This window comes from Gavia stellata, unplaced genomic scaffold, assembly GCF_030936135.1.
Source record: "Gavia stellata isolate bGavSte3 unplaced genomic scaffold, bGavSte3.hap2 HAP2_SCAFFOLD_42, whole genome shotgun sequence".
Lineage (NCBI taxonomy): Eukaryota > Metazoa > Chordata > Aves > Gaviiformes > Gaviidae > Gavia > Gavia stellata.
In genome coordinates this window covers 1953977-1980126 of record NW_026776913.1, presented here as the reverse complement: position 1 = coordinate 1980126, position 26150 = coordinate 1953977, and the positions used below count along the sequence as shown (strand labels likewise).

Genomic DNA, 26150 nt, shown 5'->3' with positions numbered 1-26150 from the left:
GGATTCAAGCGCTGTTGTCTGCAGTGTCCCTGGGCACCCAGGGGACAAGACTGTGCTTGTCATAGGCACATCAACAGGATGCGAGTGTCTCTGATGCTGGCAGGTGTCAAGGGGATGTAGCTCAGTGGAAGAGTGCCCACTTCGCATGTCGGCGGTCCTGGGTTCAGGTGCCAGCATCTCCAGGGGTGCTTTTGCCCTGACTCCCCAGCCTCAGGCAGGTGCAGGCACTGATCCTCCCCAGGCTCTGTGGGCCTGCCCTGCCCACCCAGGGCTTGGCTGTGAGGTGAGGAGGGCTGTGTGCGCTGCCTCTGCTGAGCCCCCTCTTGGAGGAGAAGCAGGTAGCTGTGCTGGACCTGAGCTCAGGTCACTGCCCTGCACCACACACCCACCCCACCCACCGCCCAGGGACAATGCTTGGCAGCAGAGTGCCCCTGTGAGGAGACCTCAGGGAGGGGATAGAGGTCAGCACACTGGGAATCCTTTCTGGCTGCACTGAGAGATGTGGTGTGAGGGTGCTGGTACAGCCCAGGTGTCCTTTGGGACCAGGGCCATGCTGCCCTGGTGGGTCTCCAGGGATAAGGGTCTGAGATTGTCCTGTCTCCAGGTGGAGATGCCATACCACATGGGAAACACTCCTCTGTGCCAGCAGGTAGGGTGTCTGAGTTGGAGGAGCCTGGGCAGGGCTGTGGGACCCCCAGCTGGAGGAATGGAATGACATTTCTTACCCTGACCCTGCCTCCAGCTCCTTCTCCTTCCGCTGTCACCACTGGCTTAGAGCAGAGCCTCAGCTCAGGGAACCTGGAGCTGCTGAGGTCAGGCACAGCCCTGCAGAGGTGGGTTTGGTGGGGCCGGTGCCCACCTCTTGTTTCTGGGTGTTGGGTGTCTCCGTCCACCCTGTGATGGTGGGATCAGGGATGCACAGGCTTGTCCAAAGCCATGCCCAGGTGGTGAGGGCCAGAAGGTGGTGCCTCAGCTGCTCCATCAGCAAAAACACCCTCAATCAAAATGGGTTGTGAGACATGGCCTTTCACTGCAGAACGCCCAGCCCCCGGGAACGGTGAGCCCAAACTAAGAGAAATAAGGCTGCTCTCCTCTGGGTTTTCAACAGCCGAGCTCTGCCCAGCGTAGGGCAGCAGTGCTGAGAGTTGGGCTCTCACTGTGACCCCCCCTCAGGTCGGTCCTTGGGAGCTGCAGGAGCAAGCACGGATCTGGGGCACAGTGATGATCCTGCCTCCTGCAGAGAACAGAGCCAGCCTGCAGGGCCAGAATGTTCAGGTCCTAAAATGCCATGAAATGGGCTCTTTCTGCTCAGCTGTGCTGCCCCCTCAAGCACACCCAGGCCTGTGGCTCATCTCCCCAAGGAGGAGGACGCAAACCTCTACCAGGTGCCAGAGCAGGGGAGAAATATTACGCCTGTGGGAGGGCAGAGCTGGCGGGGAGGTGGCGCAGGACCACCACTGGGCTCTTCTCCCTGGTCCCCACCTGGGGCACCTTGAGTCTGCAGGTCAGTGTCTGTACTGCCCGGAGGCCCCCGCCATCCTGTGTTCAGAAGATAACACTCCTCCCTTCCTCTTTACTTCACTTTTATACGTTACTTCTCTGAGATGCAGGGCTGCAGCTTGCCCCAGTGGGTAGTTTTCCAGGGAAAGGAGGCTGTTTGCAGTGCCCATGAATGTCACCCATCGCTGCTCTCCCATGGGGGCTGCCAGCAGGAAGGCTCCAGGGTGTGGGGCAGAGGGATGTGTGAGCCTGGGCTCCCCCAGGTCCCCCCAGGGTCACCCCAGGTGTAGAGGAGCTCCCAGCAGGGAATGGGGCAACGCTGCCGTAGAAGAGGATGCTGGCAACAGCTGCTGCCTCTCTTCTCCTCTAGGGCCAGATCCTGCTCTTTGCAGTGCTACTGAGCTGCAGCTGCTCCCCACAGGGAGCCCTGCCACAGACAGCCAACGCACCTTCCAGCCCGCAGCAGAGGAGTCCATTGGGGAAGAGCTGGAGGGGTGTGGAGATCCACCAGTGGGAGCAGGGAGGGCAGTTTGGGCACCAGTTCCTGCCCAGGTGTCAAATCCTTCTCCCTGCCTGGCTTCTGCATAAGAGGTTTCTCTGCCGTGGGCACTGGGGCAGGTAAAAGCCTGAGCAGAGATGGACCCTGGCTCAGCTCCCAGCAGTACCTGCTTTAGGGGAGGGACACAAAAATCTCCTCTGCCATGGTAATGTGCCTACATGAGCATCCTCCTGGACGGGCCCTTCTCCAGGCCAGGGGCTGGGACATGGCTTTTGGCTGCAGCACACGTCTCGTGGGGATCCTTTCTCCATCCCCCTGGCCCTCCAACAGCGCTGAGAGAAAGGTGCCCCCATTCCCCCTGCTCCCACCCCTCCTGTACCTGCACACAAGTACTGCCCCGACACAAACCCAGACTGGCACCACTGGTGAGGCAAAGGAGGACAGGGGTGGGGGCTGGAGGGGAGCAGGAGGAGGGGGTCATAGGGCTGCCATGGAGCCTTACAGCCCCTGCTCAGGAAGAAGGCAGCTCTGCGGCTGTGACAAGAGTGCTCGGGGTCTGCGAGTGCCTGGGCAGCAGGAACAGCCCCTGGAGACTTGGGTCCTGGCAGAGCATGAGGAGAGGGAATTCCAGTCCCATGTGTCCCAGACAGTGGCTCTGCACCCTGTGCTGGGGCAGTGGGGAGCAGAACTGCCTCCGAACCATTGTGGGAGGTAATCTGTGGCCATGACCCCCCTGGGGTGGGCTGGGGTGTTCAGGGCACTGCAGCCGCCTTAGGGCTCACTTGTGTGGGGCCACAGCCCAGGGCTTACCCTGACATGGCAGCTCTGTCATGGCCTCTGCACTGTGGGACCAGAAGGTAGGGCCTGGGGCAAGGAGCAGCTGGGAAACCCCGGGGTGAGGAAGTGGGTGCTCCCACTGGGGTCGCATCATGGGACCTATCAGAGAGACATTTTGACTAGAAACTGCCCGTGGCCAGCAGGATGGAAGTGTCTCTGTCAGTACGATTATCCCCCAGGGACCATGGGCTCTTGCAGCCCCACAACCTCACCCCAAGCCTGCTGTCCCTGAGACACACCCCTTCCCCACCACCATGTCTTTGTGCTCTGCTCCCCTAGACCAGCCTCAGGGAGACACCGCGACACCTGGGCAGGCAAGCAGCAGCTCAGGGTCAAAGTCCCCCGAGACTTTTAATAAGAACAAATATGATGTACAGCATAAGAATGGGAAGAAAAATAGAGGAAACTCTGGACTGTTTCTGCTGCGCATGGGTCAAGGGAGATGGTGCCCTGGAGCTCACAGCTCTCCCAGCTGCACAGACCTCTCCTCCCTCCTGGCTGCACCCAGCGGCACAGCAGGGTTGGGCTCTCCTGGCCTGGGGCTCGGGCACTGTTGTGCACTGAGCTCCGGTGTCACAGCCTTTGTGTCCTCACAAGGATGTGCCAGAGACACCTCTTCAGCATCATCATAGCCCGTACTCCCCAGGGACAGGGACGAGGTGACTCCTTCAGCTCCAGGGACCCCGGCACTTCTCTGGGAGTGCAGGCTGCCCCCTGCAAGCAGCGAAGCAGGACGTTGCAGTTCGCCCCATGGGTTCTGTACATCACTTCCCTCCCTGTTCCTCACCACATTCAGCTCCTTCTCCCACCCCCAGTCCCTCCAAGGGAAACTCCTGGGTCAGGTTCCCTCTTCCCATGAGGCTGGGGTCTCAGTATGGCAGCGGCTTGGGTGGCGCCAGGGATGACACCCCCGGAACCAGCAACACTGAATTTCCCTCTCACCTCTGGCTGCATCCCTGGTCCCTGCTCCCTCCTCTGGCACCCTGGGCAGTTCCCAAGCTCCCTGCCCAGGGGCAGCATCCTCCTCTGGGTCAGAAACCTCCCTGGCATCATCATAGCCATCCGCTGGCTCACCTCCGGGCAGGACAAGAACATCTGAAAGCAGAGGGGAGCTGGTGACAGTGAGAAGGTACGTCCTGCAGAGCAGAGGGCGGGAGGATGTTCTGGGACACAGGGCTGAGACACTGGTGTTGGCAGCACCATGGGAGACCCCCAGGTCCTGCCCATCTCTGACAGTGACACTCAGTGACACCTTTGTCCATCGCAAGTCTGCAGGGAGATCAACCCCTTCCTGCCTCCGTTACCTGGTGCTGATCCCAGACCATCCTCCTCCTCGCTCACGCCAGGGTAGGGCTGCAGCTGGGTCAGGGACTCCTCTGAATAGGAGCCTGGAGGGATGCACAGCGGGTGTTATGGAGCAAGCCCCACTGACCTGGCTCATGGTCAGCACTGCTGGGGAAGGGGGACCCACCGAGCTGGGGCTGAATAGGGAAGAGGGATGGGAATTCACCCTGCTCCCCTGGGACAAACCCTGTCTCAAAGGTGCTCCCAGAGCTGCCCTAGGACAGCCCCTTCCCTCACTCCTCGGCTGTCCCATGGGGTGCAGGGGCAGGCAGAGAGGGGCTGTCCAGCTGGGATGGGCAAAGCTGGTTGGGAGGAAGCTCCTCTCCCGGGCCCAGGACCTGCATGCTCTCCCCACAGACCACACGGCCCCAGCGCTGAATGGGCTGGGGGCCTTACGGGGATCAGCCCTGGGTTATGGCCAGGGAAAAGGGTCCTGCAGATGCGCCTCCAGGGACGACCCACACCCACCTGAGCGACCAAACCTCGCCTGCTTCTCCCACGCTGGGCTGTAAACAACCTCCTCATACACGGCCTCGGGGAATGGTTCCTGAGCTCTCCAGGAGCCTGGGGACACAGGCAGGGCTGGCACAGGGAAAGGCAGAAGGGCAATGGGACCCCACTGTTCTCCCGCAGACCTGTTCCTTGGGACTGGTCCTACAGCACAGCCCCACTGTGTTGCCCAGGCACAGCTGCCACATCCTCAGTGAGGGCAACATCACTGTGGAGGTTATCTGGGGCAGTGTCATCCTCGCATCACCCCTTTGGAGACAGCGCTCATGCCCCTCTGGCCCCTGGGTCATGCCCCCTTGCCTGACCCCAGAGCAGCTCCCATGTTTCCTCTCCACCTGGAGCTGCCCCTTATCTGCCCCATGGGTCCACAGCAGAGCCCCTGCCCTGCTAGGGAGTGGGAAGGGCTGGGCAGAGGGACAGCCCGGGGGCCTGACACCGTGGAGATGGACCATGCTGCCTTGCACTCCTCCTGTCATCTCCCTTGCCCCAGAGCCCCCTCCAGCGCTACCTAGAGCACTGCCAGCCTTGGCCATCCCCACTCTGCCATTTCTCTCCTCGCTCTATCGCTAGCTCCCCCCGCCTCTGGGCTCTCTCCACCCCTTGCTGCTGGTGCCCCACAGCCAGGCACTCAATGGGGCCGTGCATGGGACAGGTGGCAGTACACAGTCTCATCCCCCCAGCTCTGCTCGTGCCCCTTGCTGACACCCTGCAGCACCCCAAAGCCCTTCCAGGAGGCATCTCCCCCTGGGACAGCTGTGGAAGGACCCACCTCTGCGCCCAGCCCTGGCGCTTAGCACTTGCCCAGCCAGGAGGGCCAGGAGCAGGCAGAGAAGGGCCCCCAGGATGATGCAGATGATGACGGGCACTGAGACTCTCCCACTGCTGGTCAGACGGCCTCGGGTGGGATCTGCATGGGCAAGAACATGGAAGGGGCAGCAGCAGGCCCGGGAGAGGTGGAGGCAGCACCAGTCCTGACCCCCATCACACAAGGCAGCAGGGGGTGGAGGGCCCCAGGGGTGAGTGACGGGGAAGCTTCCACCCTGCTGAGTAAATTACAACCCTCCCTAACCCTCCACCACCCACCCAGTGCCTCCTCCTGGGAGTTTCACACCCTAGCAAGGAGCCCCTTCCATCCAGCTGTGGGTCACAGTCTGGGGGGATACCCAGCCCTGGGGGGAGGACAAGTTACCTGCTCGGGGTGGGGATGCTGCTGTCCTGGCTATAGCTGCAGAGGAGGAAAAGGAGAGCTGAGCTGAGAGGGCGGGTGTGCGGGTACCACACAGCCTCCTCCTCAGCACACCGTGTATGTGTCTGTAGGTGTCCTTGACACATCCCACCCAAATTGCCCCTCCTGTAGTGCTAGAGAGGGAGGCTGGGACTGGGTCCAGGGCTTCTGCTGTGGGCAGCAGGCAGGATGGCACAGCCAGCCCAGGGGATAGCCCTGGGGCTGCAGGGCCCCACGGGCAGTGGCCAGAGGATGTCCAGTTCCACCAAGACTGCTCCCCACCTGGCACCAGGCTCCTGCACTCTGCAGGAACGTTCTTGCTCTTGGGAGGTCAGGGGCCATGCCAGGACTAAGTGGACAAAAGGCCTTCCCCAGCTCCCTGCCAATACCCAAGCAAGGGGTCCCAGTCCTGCCACTCACCTGAGCAGCGCACGGCAGCATCTTCCTTATGCCGGCAAACACCGCTGTCCCCGGGCCGGGCCCAGCAGTCCTGTAAGGACAGCTCTGTCCCCTGGCACTCCACCTGCTCCAGCCAGATGGGGCCCATCCCCATCCCAAACGCAGCCTCATGCAGGGCAGACACTGCGGGGCCACAGCCCAGCTGCCTGCACGCCACTTCAGCATCCCGCATGTCCCAGGAGTCATCGCACACTGTCCCCCAAGAGCCACGGTGCCAGACCTCCACTCTGCCTGAGCACCCGTCCTCGCCTCCCACTGCACGAATCTTCTCCCTGTCTGGAGAAGGCAAAGACCTCCCATGGCACTGAGACAGCTGGCAGAGCCCTGCCAGACAAGAAGGGTACACAGGGGAGCAGCTCCCTACCTGTGCAGCTCGTGGAGTTGGGGCACGGGGCCAACGGGCTCTGGGGCATTTCTGGGCGTCCCCCTGAAGAAGGAAACACTGTGGTGAAGGGGTTTGTTTGGGGGATCGTGCAGAACAGAGCAGGGCTGAGCTCTGCTTGTGCCTCCCTTTGCCATCATGATCACGGCAGCAACTGAACACCGGTCATTCAGGGGACACGCGTTGGACTGTGGGGGGACCCAGATTGCTCAGCCCCAAAAGGTCCCTGGTTTGCAGAGCAGCAGGAGGGTGTCCATGGAGGGAAGGCACCTCTGAATCCTGTCTAGTCTGTTCTGAGGCCTCACCTAGAGATACCTCTGCCTCCCCTGGGCACTGCTGGCAACCTGGGTGGCAACTGCTGCTGGACATGTGTGGCTGCGGTCATGCTTGTGCCACTGGCAACACAAGGGTCTGACATGGAAAGGAAAAGCCCCTCCAAGCCCTTTCTCTGTGTTTGACTATGCCCAGCGGGTAGCAGGATCTGGGGTGACACGGGTGCCCAAACGGCTCAGAGTTACCGTTGCAGATGATGTGGACCTCGTCTCGCAGGTCTTCGCATGACTGTGGGTCCCAGGGAGCCGAGGGACACTGCCAGAAGGAGCTGGTTTTCTCCCCACACTGCACCTTATCCAGCCACGCGGGGCCAGACACCCTACCATAGGGCAGGCCTGTTTCCTGGGATCCTCTGTCTCCGCAGCCCAGCTCCTTGCATGCCAGCGACACCGTGTCGAGAGTCATCGAGTTGGAGCAAATGCTCCCCCATGTCCCGTTGTAGAAAACCTGCAGGCGCCCAGAGCAGCCGTCGCTGTTCTCCAGCCTCAGGGCCACGAGCTCTGGGAGGAAAGGCACCAAGGGGGAACAGGCTGGTCTGGGGCTGTGGGAGCCAGGACACCTCTGCACCCGCCAGGCACTCAGACGGGCAGGGGCAGGGCCAGCACACCCGCCTTGCACCCAGGGGCAGAGAGAAGTCCCTGATGGACAGACACCCCTGCCCTTCCCGCTAACCCTTGGGGACAGCTGAGCTCCCCAGGGACCCCCGGTGGGACTGAGGGTGCCCATGCATGGGTGTCCACAGGACGGGCTTGGGCAGGAGCTCAGAGGCAGCCAGGGAGAGCCTTGGCCATGCCCGGCCCTCCGTGTGTCCTGGCCTCCCCAGGAACCAGGCTCCCACCACAGCTCCCAGCACAGACCTGAACAGACGACTCCCGCATCCTCTTTGTGCCCGCAGTCGTGCTGCCCCCAGGGCCTGGCAGGGCAGTCCCAGAGAGCAGCTTCGGCCCCGGAGCAGTTCACGCCATCCAGCCAGATCTGCCCGGAGCCTTCCCCAAACTGAGCAGAGCCAGCCACCTCCACTGCCCCTCCGCAGCCCAGCTGGTGGCAAACGACGGCAGCATCAGACAGGTCCCAGCCATCGTCGCAGACAGTCCCCCAGCTGCCCTGGTAGTAGATCTCCACTCTCCCGGCGCAGCGCCCAGCCCCGTTCACCAGCCGGACCCGCCGGCTCCCTGTAGTGGGTAGAAACCCCTGTTGCTCTCAGGGGCCGGCTGCCCACCCACCCTGTCACCTGGGGGGCCCGTGCAACGCCGCTCACCCCAGCAAATGACTCCCACGTCCTCCGCAACCCCTGCCGCCAGTGCACTCTCAGGCAGCGAGGTGTTGCAGAGGGTCAGGTTGGCCTCGTGCCCTGTGCACCTGACCCCTCGCAGCCCCACAGGGCCCGTCCCTCGCTCCGGCTTTGGGGGGTTGTAAGCTCCCCCTGCCTCTCCGCACCGCAGCTGCCGGCACACCACGCTGGCCTCCTGCACATCCCACTGGTCATCCAGGACTCTGCCCCACGTCCCATGCTGGAAGATCTCCACTCGCCCATCGCACCGGCTCCCTCCACCCACCAGCCGCAGGGATGCAAAGCTGGCTGAGCCTAGGGAGAGCAGAGATACCACAGCCATTGGCGGCACCGGGGAGCATGGTACCCTTCAGGGAGCAGGGCAAGAGGGGATTTTCCGACCAAACAGGACAAGATTGAGCCTTGTGTTGGTGAGAAGAGAGGGCAAAGCTTTGGCCTGTTCTACAGCTCACACCCAGGTCTGCTGCTGCTGGGGGCTCCTGCCTGGGTGGTGGGATGAGGCTCTGCAGGGCCCTCTGTGGGGATGGGATGCAGCTGTCTGCAGCCAGAGGGCTGAGGCAGTGCCCTGCAGCCCTGTCCTGGGCTCATCCCAAAGTATAGGAACAGAGGAGCCCAGGCCTGGCAGCGGCACCAGGGCCTAAGCCACTGCCCTGATGCTTCAGTCCTCAGCTCTCCCGCAGCAGAGTGGTCAGACTAAGCAGGCAAAGCCCTCCCGTTGGCTCCTGGGTTTCTCCAGGGAGAAATTCAGCCTGGTACTGCCTTGCGACCCCTACTTTGGGTGGCCATGATGCACACAAAGGGCGAATGAAGTTAAGGCAGCATTTTTCCGGCACTCACCTGAGCAAATAACAGCAGCGTTGCTCCCGTGGGAGCATGGTGAGGCCCCCAGGGTGATCACTGGGCACTGACCCAGGTGGGCTTCAGTCCCGTCACAGTGGAATGAGTCTCTCCAGACAGGGCCAGTCTCTCTCCCAAAATACTCTCCTCCAGGAATGGACTCGGCAAACCCACAGTTGAGTTGATGACAGAGAACGTGGGCATCCGACAGATCCCAGTGGGAGGCACAGAGGGTCCCCCAGGTCCCCAGCACCTGGACCTCCACCCTCCCTGCACATGGCGTGCTGCCGTTCACCAGCCTGAACCCTGTGTACTCTGGGGACAGAGGAGGAGGAGAGAGGGCGGATTGGTGCTCTTGTACCCCCAGTAGCTGGCGGGGAGGCCAGAGGAACAGCATGCCTTTCTTCTCCTTCTGCACTATTTTCATGCTGCAGACAATCCCCTCATCCCTCCTGCCCTCACACCCGGCCCAGCACGGTCCTTGTTCTGTTCCCCAACCCCGGGCACAGCCCCAGTGTTCAACACCCCACCCCGAGTCCTTACGTGTGCAGGTGACAATAGCGCTGTTCACGTGGGTGCAGGGCTGGTCCCTGGGGGACCCTCTGGGGCAGGAGGCCAGGAGGGATTCATTCCCCACACACTGCAGCGCTCCATCCCAGATGGGACCGACCCCTTCTCCAAAGTGACCTCCTCCAGTGACAGGCAGGGCCACACCACACTGCAGCTCCCTGCAGACCACGTCAGCAGCTTTGGGACCAAAGTGGGAATCACAGACGGTTTTCCACTGGTCCCCATCACGGATCTCCACACGTCCTGAGCAGTGGCTCTTCCCTTCCACCAGCCGGACAAATCCTGGAAAAAACACAAAGCAGCTGGGAGTTCCCAGAGCCCTCTGGCAGTTACATTTCCACATCTCTGGTGACCTTCAAGCAAGCCATGACCAAATCACCCATTGCACATCCCAGAGGAAGCTGTGGGGGAGTGTTGGTGCCACAAAGGCATCCAGGAACCCTTGCGCCCCTTCACTACACCATCACAGCACTCAAGGGTACGTGCCTATCTCAGACCCACAGCAGACCCTGCAAACCATGTTGCTGCCTTTGGGACCAAAGTGTGAGTCACAGACAGTTATCCAGAGGTCGTCCTCATGCATCGCTACATGTCCTTAGAGGCGGCTCTCCCCTCAGACCAGCTGGACAGATTCTGGACCAACCAAAGACCCCTGAGATTTCCCACAGCCCTTTGGTTGCCACGGGCAAAAAGCCCCACGACCACCCCTGCTGTTCTCAGGGGGTGCTGATGGCACAAACACATCAGGGCCCCCCTGCTGCTCCTCAGAAATCAGCACAGCACTTGTGGGCTTGCTTCTCTCCCAAAGCCATAGCCACAGGCACCGCTCAGACAAACTGCTGCTGCCCCAGAGGCCTGGGGCTGCCTGGCACTGGTCCCTGGGCACTGCAGCACCTGAAGCACTTGGGGTCCAGGGAAATGCGCCCAGGCGCTGTTGGCTGCTGCAGCTTGCTCTGCCCCACTGAGCTCAGGGCCAGACGTGAGGAACCCCTTGGAGCTGCCAGAAATGCACCCCATTCCCCAGGGGGTCTTGAACTGTTGGGGTGCTTCGGGTAGACAGAATATGTCACAGAGCAGAAGCATGGTGAGGCTGTACCTGCGGTCAGTGTCTGTACCAGCCCCCCGCTCCAGCACCCTCCTGGGAAAGAGGTCCTCAGCCATGGCCAGAGTGCACTGCTGGATGCGCATGTCCCTGGCCAACAGCCGGGAAGAGGGCAGGAGAGTGGACAGAAGAGCAACCCTGGGCTTCCACGAGCTCCCAGTGCAAGGGCAGGCACAGAGGAGAGCCAGTAAACGGTGGCACATCCAAAAGTGCAAGGCAGCCCAGCACTGGGAGAGACCTGAGAGGCTGGGCAGCGGGTCAGCACTGCCTGGACAGGGCTGTATCCTCACGGGCAGTCTCTTGAGGGGTGACCCTGGGAGAGGAATGAAGTGCCACATGCCACCCCACTCGTCTGCCCAAGCCCCGTGGTCTTCCTCTCCAAGCAATCCCTTTGCTTGGGCCAAGGGACTCCTGTCTGCCAGGGGGCACAACCCAAAATTCCCCATCCATCTCACGCCCTTCCCTGCGGCTGTGGGTGTCTGCGTGAGTCACTCTTGGTGCCTCTGGCATGGGGGGACCTGGCCCTCCACTCAGTGCTGCCAGACAGGCCCTGGGTGAAAGGGAGGAGAAAGATGGGAACCAACAGACACTGCGGGGCTGGGTGGGGGATTTATCTGAGCCACTTCAGGGGCCAGGCAGGGTATGGACACCCTGGGGCAGGTTCCCACTGGGCCTTCCCCAGGGATGGAGGAAATCAGCAATGACAATCCCAGCTCAGCAGTTCAACCAGCATCATGGGACCCTGCTCAAGTGTCCATGTGTTGCTCCCTGAGGGCACAACCAGGCCCCTTTCCCTGTCCTACCTCCCAAGGCGGAGAACAGGCTCTCCCTTACCTGAACACGTCACTCCAGCATCCTCACCGTGACCACAGTCATGTTCACCCCATCCTCCGTGTGTGCAGTCAGACAGGGCAGACTCAGTGCCATTACAGCCAACATCATCCATCCAAATGGGGCCGGATCCTGGCCCAAAGTGTCCGTACTGAGGCGCTCCAACAGCAGACCCACAGTCCAGCTGCTTACAAACCACTGCAGCATCATCCATGCCCCAATAGTCACCACACACGGTCCCCCACTGGCCCCTGTGTTTCACCTCCACTCTCCCGGCACAGTGTTTGCCGCCATCCGCCAGCCTCACCTCCGCAGCACCTTCAAACACTGACACAGGACCAGTCAAGACAGTGCCGAGCCCCGGCACTGTGGGTCTGGGGAAACTCTTGCCCGGACGGAGTCAGAGGTACCAGGGTGGGAGCCCACTCCCCGCCAGGCTGTTCCCAGGGCAGTGCAGGGGTTCCTTCTATCCCCACGGGCTGTGCAAGGTTGGGGGTACCCAGCTCCAGCCCTACTGCGTCATTTGTGGCCCCACAGACCTTGACACTCCCACCCAATGGCCAGCTGTCCCCTGTCCCCAGCCCAGGGCACCCGCACCTCCCCAGCCAGCACCCTGAGAAGAGACCTGTCCCCACCAGGGCTCCCCCAGGCACACACTGCTGCTTCTCCCTGGGGCCCCCAGCTCCCCTGGACCACAGCCTGCCTAGGGCACCTCCCAACCCATCCTCCACCCTCAGACCTTTCTGTGCCCCCTGTGGGGCAACACGGTGATCCCAGGGAGCCCTCCCAACCCATGCCCCCTCCTTGTCCCCAAGGCCTCAGCCCAGCCCTGCCCTTGTCGAGGATCCCCCAGGAAGGTCACCTCTCTGCCAGCCTGTGGCAACAGATACCCCAGTTCCCTTGTCTCCACAGCACAACCTGCCTCCTCCGCCCCAGGCTGGGGCTCAACCCAGTGTTCAACACCCCACCGGAATTCTTACATGTGCAGGTGACAATAGCGCTGTTCACGTGGGTGCAGGGCTGGTCCCTGGGGGACCCTCTGGGGCAGGAGGCCAGGAGGGATTCATTCCCCACACACTGCAGCGCTCCATCCCAGATGGGACCGACCCCTTCTCCAAAGTGACCTCCTCCAGTGACAGGCAGGGCCACGCCGCACTGCAGCTCCCTGCAGACCACGTCAGCAGCTTTGGGACCAAAGTGGGAATCACAGACGGTTTTCCACTGGTCCCCATCACGGATCTCCACACGTCCTGAGCAGTGGCTCTTCCCTTCCACCAGCCGGACAAATCCTGGAAAAAACACAAAGCAGCTGGGAGTTCCCAGAGCCCTCTGGCAGTTACATTTCCACATCTCTGGTGACCTTCAAGCAAGCCATGACCAAATCACCCATTGCACATCCCAGAGGAAGCTGTGGGGGAGTGTTGGTGCCACAAAGGCATCCAGGAACCCTTGCGCCCCTTCACTACACCATCACAGCACTCAAGGGTACGTGCCTATCTCAGACCCACAGCAGACCCTGCAAACCATGTTGCTGCCTTTGGGACCAAAGTGTGAGTCACAGATAGTTTTCTAAAGGTCGTCCTCATGGATCACTACATGTCCTTAGAGGCGGCTCTCCCCTCAGACCAGCTGGACAGATTCTGGACCAACCAAAGACCCCTGAGATTTCCCACAGCCCTTTGGTTGCCACGGGCAAAAAGCCCCACGACCACCCCTGCTGTTCTCAGGGGGTGCTGATGGCACAAACACATCAGGGCCCCCCTGCTGCTCCTCAGAAATCAGCACAGCACTTGTGGGCTTGCTTCTCTCCCAAAGCCATAGCCACAGGCACCGCTCAGACAAACTGCTGCTGCCCCAGAGGCCTGGGGCTGCCTGGCACTGGTCCCTGGGCACTGCAGCACCTGAAGCACTTGGGGTCCAGGGAAATGCGCCCAGGCGCTGTTGGCTGCTGCAGCTTGCTCTGCCCCACTGAGCTCAGGGCCAGACGTGAGGAACCCCTTGGAGCTGCCAGAAATGCACCCCATTCCCCAGGGGGTCTTGAACTGTTGGGGTGCTTCGGGTAGACAGAATATGTCACAGAGCAGAAGCATGGTGAGGCTGTACCTGCGGTCAGTGTCTGTACCAGCCCCCCACTCCAGCACCCTCCTGGGAAAGAGGTCCTCAGCCATGGCCAGAGTGCACTGCTGGATGCGCATGTCCCTGGCCAACAGCCGGGAAGAGGGCAGGAGAGTGGACAGAAGAGCAACCCTGGGCTTCCACGAGCTCCCAGTGCAAGGGCAGGCACAGAGGAGAGCCAGTAAACGGTGGCACATCCAAAAGTGCAAGGCAGCCCAGCACTGGGAGAGACCTGAGAGGCTGGGCAGCGGGTCAGCACTGCCTGGACAGGGCTGTATCCTCACGGGCAGTCTCTTGAGGGGTGACCCTGGGAGAGGAATGAAGTGCCACATGCCACCCCACTCGTCTGCCCAAGCCCCGTGGTCTTCCTCTCCAAGCAATCCCTTTGCTTGGGCCAAGGGACTCCTGTCTGCCAGGGGGCACAACCCAAAATTCCCCATCCATCTCACGCCCTTCCCTGCGGCTGTGGGTGTCTGCGTGAGTCACTCTTGGTGCCTCTGGCATGGGGGGACCTGGCCCTCCACTCAGTGCTGCCAGACAGGCCCTGGGTGAAAGGGAGGAGAAAGATGGGAACCAACAGACACTGCGGGGCTGGGTGGGGGATTTATCTGAGCCACTTCAGGGGCCAGGCAGGGTATGGACACCCTGGGGCAGGTTCCCACTGGGCCTTCCCCAGGGATGGAGGAAATCAGCAATGACAATCCCAGCTCAGCAGTTCAACCAGCATCATGGGACCCTGCTCAAGCGTCCATGTGTTGCTCCTTGAGGGCACAACCAGGTCCCTTTCCCTGTCCTACCGCCTAAGGTGGAGAACAGGCTCTCCCTTACCTGAACACGTCACTCCAGCATCCTCACCGTGACCACAGTCATGTTCACCCCATCCTCCGTGTGTGCAGTCAGACAGGGCAGACTCAGTGCCATTACAGCCAACATCATCCATCCAAATGGGGCCGGATCCTGGCCCAAAGTGTCCGTACTGAGGCGCTCTAACAGCAGACCCACAGTCCAGCTGCTTACAAACCACTGCAGCATCATCCATGCTCCAGTCGTCACCACACACGGTCCCCCACTGGCCCCTGTGTTTCACCTCCACTCTCCCGGCACAGTGTTTGCCGCCATCCGCCAGCCTCACCTCCACAGCACCTTCAAACACTGACACAGGACCAGTCAAGACAGTGCCGAGCCCCGGCACTGTGGGTCTGGGGAAACTCTTGCCCGGACGGAGTCAGAGGTACCAGGGTGGGAGCCCACTCCCCGCCAGGCTGTTCCCAGGGCAGTGCAGGGGTTCCTTCTATCCCCACGGGCTGTGCAAGGTTGGGGGTGCCCAGCTCCAGCCCTACTGCGTCATTTGTGGCCCCACAGACCTTGACACTCCCACCCAATGGCCAGCTGTCCCCTGTCCCCAGCCCAGGGCACCCGCACCTCCCCAGCCAGCACCCTGAGAAGAGACCTGTCCCCACCAGGGCTCCCCCAGGCACACACTGCTGCTTCTCCCCGGGGCCCCCAGCTCCCCTGGACCACAGCCTGCCTAGGGCACCTCCCAACCCATCCTCCACCCTCAGACCTTTCTGTGCCCCCTGTGGGGCAACACAGTGATCCCAGGGAGCCCTCCCAACGCATGCCCCCTCCTTGTCCCCAAGGCCTCAGCCCAGCCCTGCCCTTGTCGAGGATCCCCCAGGAAGGTCAACTCTCTGCCAGCCTGTGGCAACAGATACCCCAGTTCCCTTGTCTCCACAGCACAACCTGCCTCCCCCGCCCCAGGCTGGGGCTCAACCCAGTGTTCAACACCCCACCGGAATTCTTACATGTGCAGGTGACAATAGCGCTGTTCACGTGGGTGCAGGGCTGGTCCCTGGGGGACCCTCTGGGGCAGGAGGCCAGGAGGGATTCATTCCCCACACACTGCAGCGCTCCATCCCAGATGGGACCGACCCCTTCTCCAAAGTGACCTCCTCCAGTGACAGGCAGGGCCACGCCGCACTGCAGCTCCCTGCAGACCACGTCAGCAGCTTTGGGACCAAAGTGGGAATCACAGACGGTTTTCCACTGGTCCCCATCACGGATCTCCACACGTCCTGAGCAGCGGCTCTTCCCTTCCACCAGCCGGACAAATCCTGGAAAAAAACCAAAGCAGCTGGGAGTTCCCAGAGCCCTCTGGCAGTTACATTTCCACATCTCTGGTGACCTTCAAGCAAGCCATGACCAAATCACCCATTGCACATCCCAGAGGAAGCTGTGGGGGAGTGTTGGTGCCACAAAGGCATTCAGGAACCCTTGCGCCCCTTCACTACACCATCACAGCACTCAAGGGTACGTGCCTATCTCAGACCCACAGCAGACCCTGCAAACCATGTTGCTGCCTTTGGGACCAAAGTGTAAGTCACAGACAGTTTTCTAAAGGTCGTCCTCATGGATCACTACATGTCCTTAGAGGCGGCTCTCCCCTCAGACCAGCTGGACAGATTCTGGACCAACCAAAGACCCCTGAGATTTCCCACAGCCCTTTGGTTGCCACGGGCAAAAAGCCCCACGACCACCCCTGCTGTTCTCAGGGGGTGCTGATGGCACAAACACATCAGGGCCCCCCTGCTGCTCCTCAGAAATCAGCACAGCACTTGTGGGCTTGCTTCTCTCCCAAAGCCATAGCCACAGGCACCGCTCAGACAAACTGCTGCTGCCCCAGAGGCCTGGGGCTGCCTGGCACTGGTCCCTGGGCACTGCAGCACCTGAAGCACTTGGGGTCCAGGGAAATGCGCCCAGGCGCTGTTGGCTGCTGCAGCTTGCTCTGCCCCACTGAGCTCAGGGCCAGACGTGAGGAACCCCTTGGAGCTGCCAGAAATGCACCCCATTCCCCAGGGGGTCTTGAACTGTTGGGGTGCTTCGGGTAGACAGAATATGTCACAGAGCAGAAGCATGGTGAGGCTGTACCTGCGGTCAGTGTCTGTACCAGCCCCCCGCTCCAGCACCCTCCTGGGAAAGAGGTCCTCAGCCATGGCCAGAGTGCACTGCTGGATGCGCATGTCCCTGGCCAACAGCCGGGAAGAGGGCAGGAGAGTGGACAGAAGAGCAACCCTGGGCTTCCACGAGCTCCCAGCGCAAGGGCAGGCACAGAGGAGAGCCAGTAAACGGTGGCACATCCAAAAGTGCAAGGCAGCCCAGCACTGGGAGAGACCTGAGAGGCTGGGCAGCGGGTCAGCACTGCCTGGACAGGGCTGTATCCTCACGGGCAGTCTCTTGAGGGGTGACCCTGGGAGAGGAATGAAGTGCCACATGCCACCCCACTCGTCTGCCCAAGCCCCGTGGTCTTCCTCTCCAAGCAATCCCTTTGCTTGGGCCAAGGGACTCCTGTCTGCCAGGGGGCACAACCCAAAATTCCCCATCCATCTCACGCCCTTCCCTGCGGCTGTGGGTGTCTGCGTGAGTCACTCTTGGTGCCTCTGGCATGGGGGGACCTGGCCCTCCACTCAGTGCTGCCAGACAGGCCCTGGGTGAAAGGGAGGAGAAAGATGGGAACCAACAGACACTGCGGGGCTGGGTGGGGGATTTATCTGAGCCACTTCAGGGGCCAGGCAGGGTATGGACACCCTGGGGCAGGTTCCCACTGGGCCTTCCCCAGGGATGGAGGAAATCAGCAATGACAATCCCAGCTCAGCAGTTCAACCAGCATCATGGGACCCTGCTCAAGTGTCCATGTGTTGCTCCCTGAGGGCACAACCAGGCCCCTTTCCCTGTCCTACCTCCCAAGGCGGAGAACAGGCTCTCCCTTACCTGAACATGTCACTCCAGCATCCTCACCGTGACCACAGTCATGTTCACCCCATCCTCCGTGTGTGCAGTCAGACAGGGCAGACTCAGTGCCATTACAGCCAACATCATCCATCCAAATGGGGCCGGATCCTGGCCCAAAGTGTCCGTACTGAGGCGCTCCAACAGCAGACCCACAGTCCAGCTGCTTACAAACCACTGCAGCATCATCCATGCCCCAATAGTCACCACACACGGTCCCCCACTGGCCCCTGTGTTTCACCTCCACTCTCCCGGCACAGTGTTTGCCGCCATCCGCCAGCCTCACCTCCGCAGCACCTTCAAACACTGACACAGGACCAGTCAAGACAGTGCCGAGCCCCGGCACTGTGGGTCTGGGGAAACTCTTGCCCGGACGGAGTCAGAGGTACCAGGGTGGGAGCCCACTCCCCGCCAGGCTGTTCCCAGGGCAGTGCAGGGGTTCCTTCTATCCCCACGGGCTGTGCAAGGTTGGGGGTACCCAGCTCCAGCCCTACTGCGTCATTTGTGGCCCCACAGACCTTGACACTCCCACCCAATGGCCAGCTGTCCCCTGTCCCCAGCCCAGGGCACCCGCACCTCCCCAGCCAGCACCCTGAGAAGAGACCTGTCCCCACCAGGGCTCCCCCAGGCACACACTGCTGCTTCTCCCTGGGGCCCCCAGCTCCCCTGGACCACAGCCTGCCTAGGGCACCTCCCAACCCATCCTCCACCCTCAGACCTTTCTGTGCCCCCTGTGGGGCAACACGGTGATCCCAGGGAGCCCTCCCAACCCATGCCCCCTCCTTGTCCCCAAGGCCTCAGCCCAGCCCTGCCCTTGTCGAGGATCCCCCAGGAAGGTCACCTCTCTGCCAGCCTGTGGCAACAGATACCCCAGTTCCCTTGTCTCCACAGCACAACCTGCCTCCTCCGCCCCAGGCTGGGGCTCAACCCAGTGTTCAACACCCCACCGGAATTCTTACATGTGCAGGTGACAATAGCGCTGTTCACGTGGGTGCAGGGCTGGTCCCTGGGGGACCCTCTGGGGCAGGAGGCCAGGAGGGATTCATTCCCCACACACTGCAGCGCTCCATCCCAGATGGGACCGACCCCTTCTCCAAAGTGACCTCCTCCAGTGACAGGCAGGGCCACGCCGCACTGCAGCTCCCTGCAGACCACGTCAGCAGCTTTGGGACCAAAGTGGGAATCACAGACGGTTTTCCACTGGTCCCCATCACGGATCTCCACACGTCCTGAGCAGCGGCTCTTCCCTTCCACCAGCCGGACAAATCCTGGAAAAAAACCAAAGCAGCTGGGAGTTCCCAGAGCCCTCTGGCAGTTACATTTCCACATCTCTGGTGACCTTCAAGCAAGCCATGACCAAATCACCCATTGCACATCCCAGAGGAAGCTGTGGGGGAGTGTTGGTGCCACAAAGGCATCCAGGAACCCTTGCGCCCCTTCACTACACCATCACAGCACTCAAGGGTACGTGCCTATCTCAGACCCACAGCAGACCCTGCAAACCATGTTGCTGCCTTTGGGACCAAAGTGTGAGTCACAGACAGTTATCCAGAGGTCGTCCTCATGCATCGCTACATGTCCTTAGAGGCGGCTCTCCCCTCAGACCAGCTGGACAGATTCTGGACCAACCAAAGACCCCTGAGATTTCCCACAGCCCTTTGGTTGCCACGGGCAAAAAGCCCCACGACCACCCCTGCTGTTCTCAGGGGGTGCTGATGGCACAAACACATCAGGGCCCCCCTGCTGCTCCTCAGAAATCAGCACAGCACTTGTGGGCTTGCTTCTCTCCCAAAGCCATAGCCACAGGCACCGCTCAGACAAACTGCTGCTGCCCCAGAGGCCTGGGGCTGCCTGGCACTGGTCCCTGGGCACTGCAGCACCTGAAGCACTTGGGGTCCAGGGAAATGCGCCCAGGCGCTGTTGGCTGCTGCAGCTTGCTCTGCCCCACTGAGCTCAGGGCCAGACGTGAGGAACCCCTTGGAGCTGCCAGAAATGCACCCCATTCCCCAGGGCGTCTTGAACTGTTGGGGTGCTTCGGGTAGATGGAGTAAGTCACAGAGCAGAAGCATGGTGAGGCTGTACCTGCGGTCAGTGTCTGTACCAGCCCCCCGCTCCAGCACCCTCCTGGGAAAGAGGTCCTCAGCCATGGCCAGAGTGCACTTCTGGATGCGCATGTCCCTGGCCAACAGCCGGGAAGAGGGCAGGAGAGTGGACAGAAGAGCAACCCTGGGCTTCCACGAGCTCCCAGTGCAAGGGCAGGCACAGAGGAGAGCCAGTAAACGGTGGCACATCCAAAAGTGCAAGGCAGCCCAGCACTGGGAGAGACCTGAGAGGCTGGGCAGCGGGTCAGCACTGCCTGGTCAGGGCTGTATCCTCACGGGAAGTCTCTTGTGGGGTGACCCTGGGAGAGGAATGAAGTGCCACATGCCACCCCACTCGTCTGCCCAAGCCCCGTGGTCTTCCTCTCCAAGCAATCCCTTTGCTTGGGCCAAGGGACTCCTGTCTGCCAGGGGGCACAACCCAAAATTCCCCATCCATCTCACGCCCTTCCCTGCGGCTGTGGGTGTCTGCGTGAGTCACTCTTGGTGCCTCTGGCATGGGGGGACCTGGCCCTCCCCTCAGTGCTGCCAGACAGGCCCTGGGTGAAAGGGAGGAGAAAGATGGGAACCAACAGACACTGCGGGGCTGGGTGGGGGATTTATCTGAGCCACTTCAGGGGCCAGGCAGGGTATGGACACCCTGGGGCAGGTTCCCACTGGGCCTTCCCCAGGGATGGAGGACATCAGCAATGACAATCCCAGCTCAGCAGTTCAACCAACATCATGGGACCCTGCTCAAGCGTCCATGTGTTGCTCCTTGAGGGCACAACCAGGTCCCTTTCCCTGTCCTACCGCCCAAGGTGGAGAACAGGCTCTCCCTTACCTGAACACGTCACTCCAGCATCCTCACCGTGACCACAGTCATGTTCACCCCATCCTCCGTGTGTGCAGTCAGACAGGGCAGACTCAGTGCCATTACAGCCAACATCATCCATCCAAATGGGGCCGGATCCTGGCCCAAAGTGTCCGTACTGAGGCGCTCCAACAGCAGACCCACAGTCCAGCTGCGTACAAACCACTGCAGCATCATCCATGCTCCAGTCGTCACCACACACGGTCCCCCACTGGCCCCTGTGTTTCACCTCCACTCTCCCGGCACAGTGTTTGCCGCCATCCGCCAGCCTCACCTCCGCAGCACCTTCAAACACTGACACAGGACCAGTCAAGACAGTGCCGAGCCCCGGCACTGTGGGTCTGGGGAAACTCTTGCCCGGACGGAGTCAGAGGTACCAGGGTGGGAGCCCACTCCCCGCCAGGCTGTTCCCAGGGCAGTGCAGGGGTTCCTTCTATCCCCACGGGCTGTGCAAGGTTGGGGGTGCCCAGCTCCAGCCCTACTGCGTCATTTGTGGCCCCACAGACCTTGACACTCCCACCCAATGGCCAGCTGTCCCCTGTCCCCAGCCCAGGGCACCCGCACCTCCCCAGCCAGCACCCTGAGAAGAGACCTGTCCCCACCAGGGCTCCCCCAGGCACACACTGCTGCTTCTCCCCGGGGCCCCCAGCTCCCCTGGACCACAGCCTGCCTAGGGCACCTCCCAACCCATTCTCCACCCTCAGACCTTTCTGTGCCCCCTGTGGGGCAACACGGTGATCCCAGGGAGCCCTCCCAACCCATGCCCCCTCCTTGTCCCCAAGGCCTCAGCCCAGCCCTGCCCTTGTCGAGGATCCCCCAGGAAGGTCACCTCTCTGCCAGCCTGTGGCAACAGATACCCCAGTTCCCTTGTCTCCACAGCACAACCTGCCTCCCCCGCCCCAGGCTGGGGCTCAACCCAGTGTTCAACACCCCACCGGAATTCTTACATGTGCAGGTGACAATAGCGCTGTTCACGTGGGTGCAGGGCTGGTCCCTGGGGGACCCTCTGGGGCAGGAGGCCAGGAGGGATTCATTCCCCACACACTGCAGCGCTCCATCCCAGATGGGACCGACCCCTTCTCCAAAGTGACCTCCTCCAGTGACAGGCAGGGCCACGCCGCACTGCAGCTCCCTGCAGACCACGTCAGCAGCTTTGGGACCAAAGTGGGAATCACAGACGGTTTTCCACTGGTCCCCATCACGGATCTCCACACGTCCTGAGCAGCGGCTCTTCCCTTCCACCAGCCGGACAAATCCTGGAAAAAAACCAAAGCAGCTGGGAGTTCCCAGAGCCCTCTGGCAGTTACATTTCCACATCTCTGGTGACCTTCAAGCAAGCCATGACCAAATCACCCATTGCACATCCCAGAGGAAGCTGTGCGGGAGTGTTGGTGACATAAACACATCCAGCCCCGCCCTCCCCGCACCCCTTCTCTACACCCTCAGGGCACTAGAGTTTATGTGTCTGGTGCAGCACCAGGCTCCACTCTGACAATCTGCTGCTGCACAAAGTGCCCTTCACTGCCCGGCATGGTCCCCCCATCACCGCAGTGGTGTGCGCAGTTTGGGTCCACAAGAACTGGCCCAGATGATAATGACTGCTGCAGCCTGCTCAGTCCCTGCAGAGCTAGCGACCAGGCAGGGCCATCACCTTGATACAGCCATAAATACAACACACTCCCAGGGGTGCTCTAGGGTGCTGGGAGGTTCCTTTTAAGCAGGAGATGTCACAGAGCACAGAAATGCTGCAGCTGTAATCATGGCTGGTGCCTGTCCAGACCCCTCTGATGCCTGCTCAAGGGGGAATGTTCTCAGCCAGGGACACAACGCTCTGCCTGGATGTGTGCACAACCCGGATCAACACCCAGACAGAGGGGCAGGAGTTTCACATGCCCCCCTGGGCCCATGCCTACTCTCACGGAACAGCCGGCACAGATGAGGATCTGCAAGTGCTGCCAAAGTCCCTCGTGTCATGGGGCAGTGTAGGGAGATGTGGGCAGGCAGGAGAGGTTGGGCAGTGGCCAGCACAACCTGCACGGGGTCATGTCCCCGCAGGGCTGTCACAGTCTCAGGGACGTCCTAGTGCCAGCCTGGGACTCTGGCGATGGAAGAAGCAGCCAGGGTCAAGCAGCCACCAAGCCCTGAGCCCTCGGGACAGGCAGCAAAGGGCTTTGTGGCCACCCTGCTCCTTTGCCCAGGGCCCACCACTCTAAAAAGTCCCTTCAATTCAGTCGAGGTGCTCATGTCTGTGAGGGGGAATTACCCAGTGTGACCAGCCATCTCACGCCAGTCCTCCAAGATGTGGGGTGCCAAGCAAGTCCCCCGTGGTGTTTCCAGGACAGGGACCCTCAGCATTTTTGTCTGGGAACTGGCAGAATAGGTGGAGATTGATGAAGCCCAATGGACACCCTGGGTCAGGCATGAAGGATTCATCTGCAGCCCAAGACACCAACTGAGGCGGGGCTGAGAAACTGAGGCAGAGTTAGTTTGCCTTGGGGTAGGCTCCCACTGGGCTTTCCCTGGAGACCGATTACACCAGCAACGACAGTCCTGGCTCGGCAGTGTGATTGGCCACACTGGGCCCTGATTAGACATCTGCTTGTTGCTCCCTGAGGGCACAGCCAGGTTCCTTTGCCTGTCCCAGCCCCAAAGGCAGGCAACAGGCTGATCCCTTACCTGAACATGTCACTCCAGCATCCTCACCGCTAACACAGTCATGTTCACCCCATCCATCGTGTGTGCAGTCAGACAGGGCAGATTCGGTGCCTTTACAGCCAACATCATCCATCCAAATGGAGCCAGATCCTGGCCCAAAAGAGCCAGCCTGGTGAGCTTCAACAGCAGACCCACAGTCCAGCTGCTTACAAACCACTGCAGCATCATCCATGCCCCAATAGTCATCACACACGGTCCCCCACCGGCCCCTGTGTTTCACCTCCACTCTCCCGGCACAGCGCCTGCCGCCATCCGCCAGCCTCACCTCCGCAGCTCCTTTAAACAACAACATGGGATGGGTCAGGAGAGCACCAAGCCTTAGCACTGCATGTCTGGGGGAACCCCCTGCCCAGGTAGAGTCAGAGGTACCAGGGTGGAAGCCCACTCCCTTCCAGGCTGTCCCCAGTACAATGTGAGGGTCCCTTCTATCCTCAGGGGCTGCACAAGGCTGGGGGTGTTGAGTTCTGGCCTGGCTGAGTCATTCGCCATCCCACCACACAAGGTACCTTTTCCCATTACAATGACCACGTGCCCCCCCGCCCATACCCACCCGCACACTGCCCAGCCCTGCACTGGGCACCCGCTCCTCCACAGCCCAGCACCCCCTGAACAGCCCCAGGCACCCAGGCCTGCAGCTTCCCATGCAAACCGCCTGCCCCAGCACCGTCCAAACCCAACCCCATGCCGGGGCTTTCCATGTTCCCAGGGAGGACCGAGACGATCCCGATGGTCCCCCAACCCACATCCCCTCCTCGCCTCTGGTGTCAGTTCAGTCCCTGCACTGAGCCAGGCCCCCCAGGAAGGATGTCTCTCTACTGGAGATGCCCGGTCCCCTTCTCTCTGAGAGGTACGAACTGCTGTCATGGGGTCAGGGCTCCCCTGGAACAAGGGGGCAGCGAGCCGCACAGAAACCCTCCGGGGTAGCCCAAAGGTTGGCAGTGCCCTGGGGATCTCTGGGTGCTGCCATCACTAGCTAGGCCACCACTGGCTCCAAAGGCACCGTGTTGGGGAAGAGGGGGGTGTCCAAAAGGGTACCCCAGGACAGGGTGTCTATGAATCAAGCTAGGCAGAGGCTGCCCTAAACACTGGAACCCCGGAAAAGGAGACACTCTCTCCCACCCAGATGGGCACAGGGAAAGGCACAGGGTCCATGGACTTGAGCACCTTCTGGCCCTCGTCTCAGTGGCACCTGCAAAGAAACCCCGTTCCCAGACAGATCCCAATGACCACGCTGGTACCCGCTGGCCCTGGGCTGTGGGACAAGGGAGTCGGCACTTACCTCTGCACAGCTGCACCCAGAGAAGCAGCCACAGCACCTCAGGGGACAGGAGTCCCTCTGTGCCCATCCTGAGCCTTCTGCCCTGCCAGCACATTCCTGCTCTGCCACACTCCCTGCCACAGCACCTGGGGACTCATGGGGACAATGGCAGCGGGATGGCAATATATCTCCGCACATGCCAGCCCAGCTACAGAAGGAGCCAATCGAAGCAGCAGCAGCACCTTTTTAGACATTATCGGGAGCTATCTCCCCTCCGACACAGCCGAGCCCTCCAATGAACTTCTCCAGTTCAATTCATGACCATATATGAGGGATGGCTCCGCTGCAAATGTCACGTCACTGTGGTGGTGGGACATCACAGGACAGGACCGGTTGTAGTGGGGGAAATGCATTTTTTCACCCCTTGAACCCTGCTGTGTGGACCAGGAGCACTGAGCATCTCCTATGTTGGGCACATCCAAGAGCCCAAGGCGCGAGTGTCCAGCCATCCCCCTGCCATGGGAACCGCAGGGCTGGGACTGCACTGAGGGCTGTGTCAGGAAGGGAAGGGAACAGCCCCTGCCCCTGCTACAGACCCCGCTGCACTGGGAGCAGCAGCTGCGAAAGGGCCTTAGCCCAGGCCAGAGCCCCATGCCAGGAATGCTGGCTCGCCTGTCCCTCCCTGGAGAGCCCCATGGAAGGTCCCTTCAAATGAGCTGGAGCTGGGATGTGTCCCTGTCCTGGCAGCAGACATGCAGCCCGCAGGCTCACATGCATCCCTGACTCTTGGCATGTCACTGAGGGGCCGTTATTCCCCGCGGGTGGCTCCGGAGCTGCAGCCTGCAGGTGCACAAACCACAGCCCACGTGGCCTCGCAGCGCTCCCCGCGCTCCCCCCCATCACGCCCAGGCAGGAAGTCTGTGGTTTCCCCCTGGCGCCGTGCCCTGGCACATCCCTGCGGTGCCCCCGAGCCACCCCCACCCCGACTGCTCCAGCCAGGGCTGCAGGGGCTGCTCCTTCGGCCTCGCAGGCATGGGGCCGGGCAGCTCCTGTCCCCCGTGATGCCCTTGTGACAGCACACGGCTGCTCTGCACCGAGCCCCGATGGCCATGGGCTGCCACTGGTGACGTGACCTCATACCCTCCTACTGCCACTGCTGTGTGCGCCTGGGTTATAGTGATGGTGACCTCATACCCTCCTACTGCCACTGCTGTGTGCGCCTGGGTTATAGTGATGGTGACCTCATATTCTCCTACTGCCACTGCTGTGTGCTCATGGGTTATAGTGATGGTGACCTCACACCCCTCCTACTGCCACCGCTGTGTGCTCATGGGTTATACCTCCCCCATGGCATCCCTGTAATGAAATGGGATCTCCCCAGAGCACTGGGGAGATTAGCAGCAGTCATCCCCATCCAGCTGGAGCTGCTTCCCTCCCTGACCAGGAAGGCCAGTGTGGAGTCACTGGTGGCCCCAGGCACCACAGCCAAATAGCTCTGCAGAGCAGCACCACGAACTCGGGGCCCTGGGAAGATATTGGGGAGCCATATGAGTTTGCTGCTGTCCCTTGGTCTCTGTGCCCAGCACATGCCCTTGAGACAGCCT

The 26150-nt window shown here is 61.2% G+C and overlaps 1 protein-coding gene across 1 annotated transcript; it reads right to left on the bottom strand.

Moving 5' to 3' along the window:
- Positions 1-3122: 3122 nt before the first annotated feature.
- On the bottom strand, positions 3123-24634 carry LOC132321488 (scavenger receptor cysteine-rich type 1 protein M130-like). Its single transcript, XM_059834979.1, has 23 exons — positions 24568-24634; positions 23250-23564; positions 21521-21829; positions 20544-20867; positions 18581-18889; positions 17753-17927; positions 16783-16859; positions 15641-15949; positions 14664-14987; positions 12701-13009; positions 11724-12047; positions 9761-10069; positions 9214-9532; positions 8348-8664; positions 7947-8261; positions 7275-7589; positions 6739-6801; positions 6336-6650; positions 5460-5597; positions 4649-4744; positions 4141-4224; positions 3779-3931; positions 3123-3142 (listed from the first exon to the last, which is right to left on the bottom strand). The coding sequence occupies exons 1-23, from the start codon at positions 24632-24634 to the stop codon at positions 3123-3125; spliced, it is 5286 nt and encodes a 1761-aa protein (XP_059690962.1).
- Between the last annotated feature and the right edge of the window lie 1516 nt (positions 24635-26150).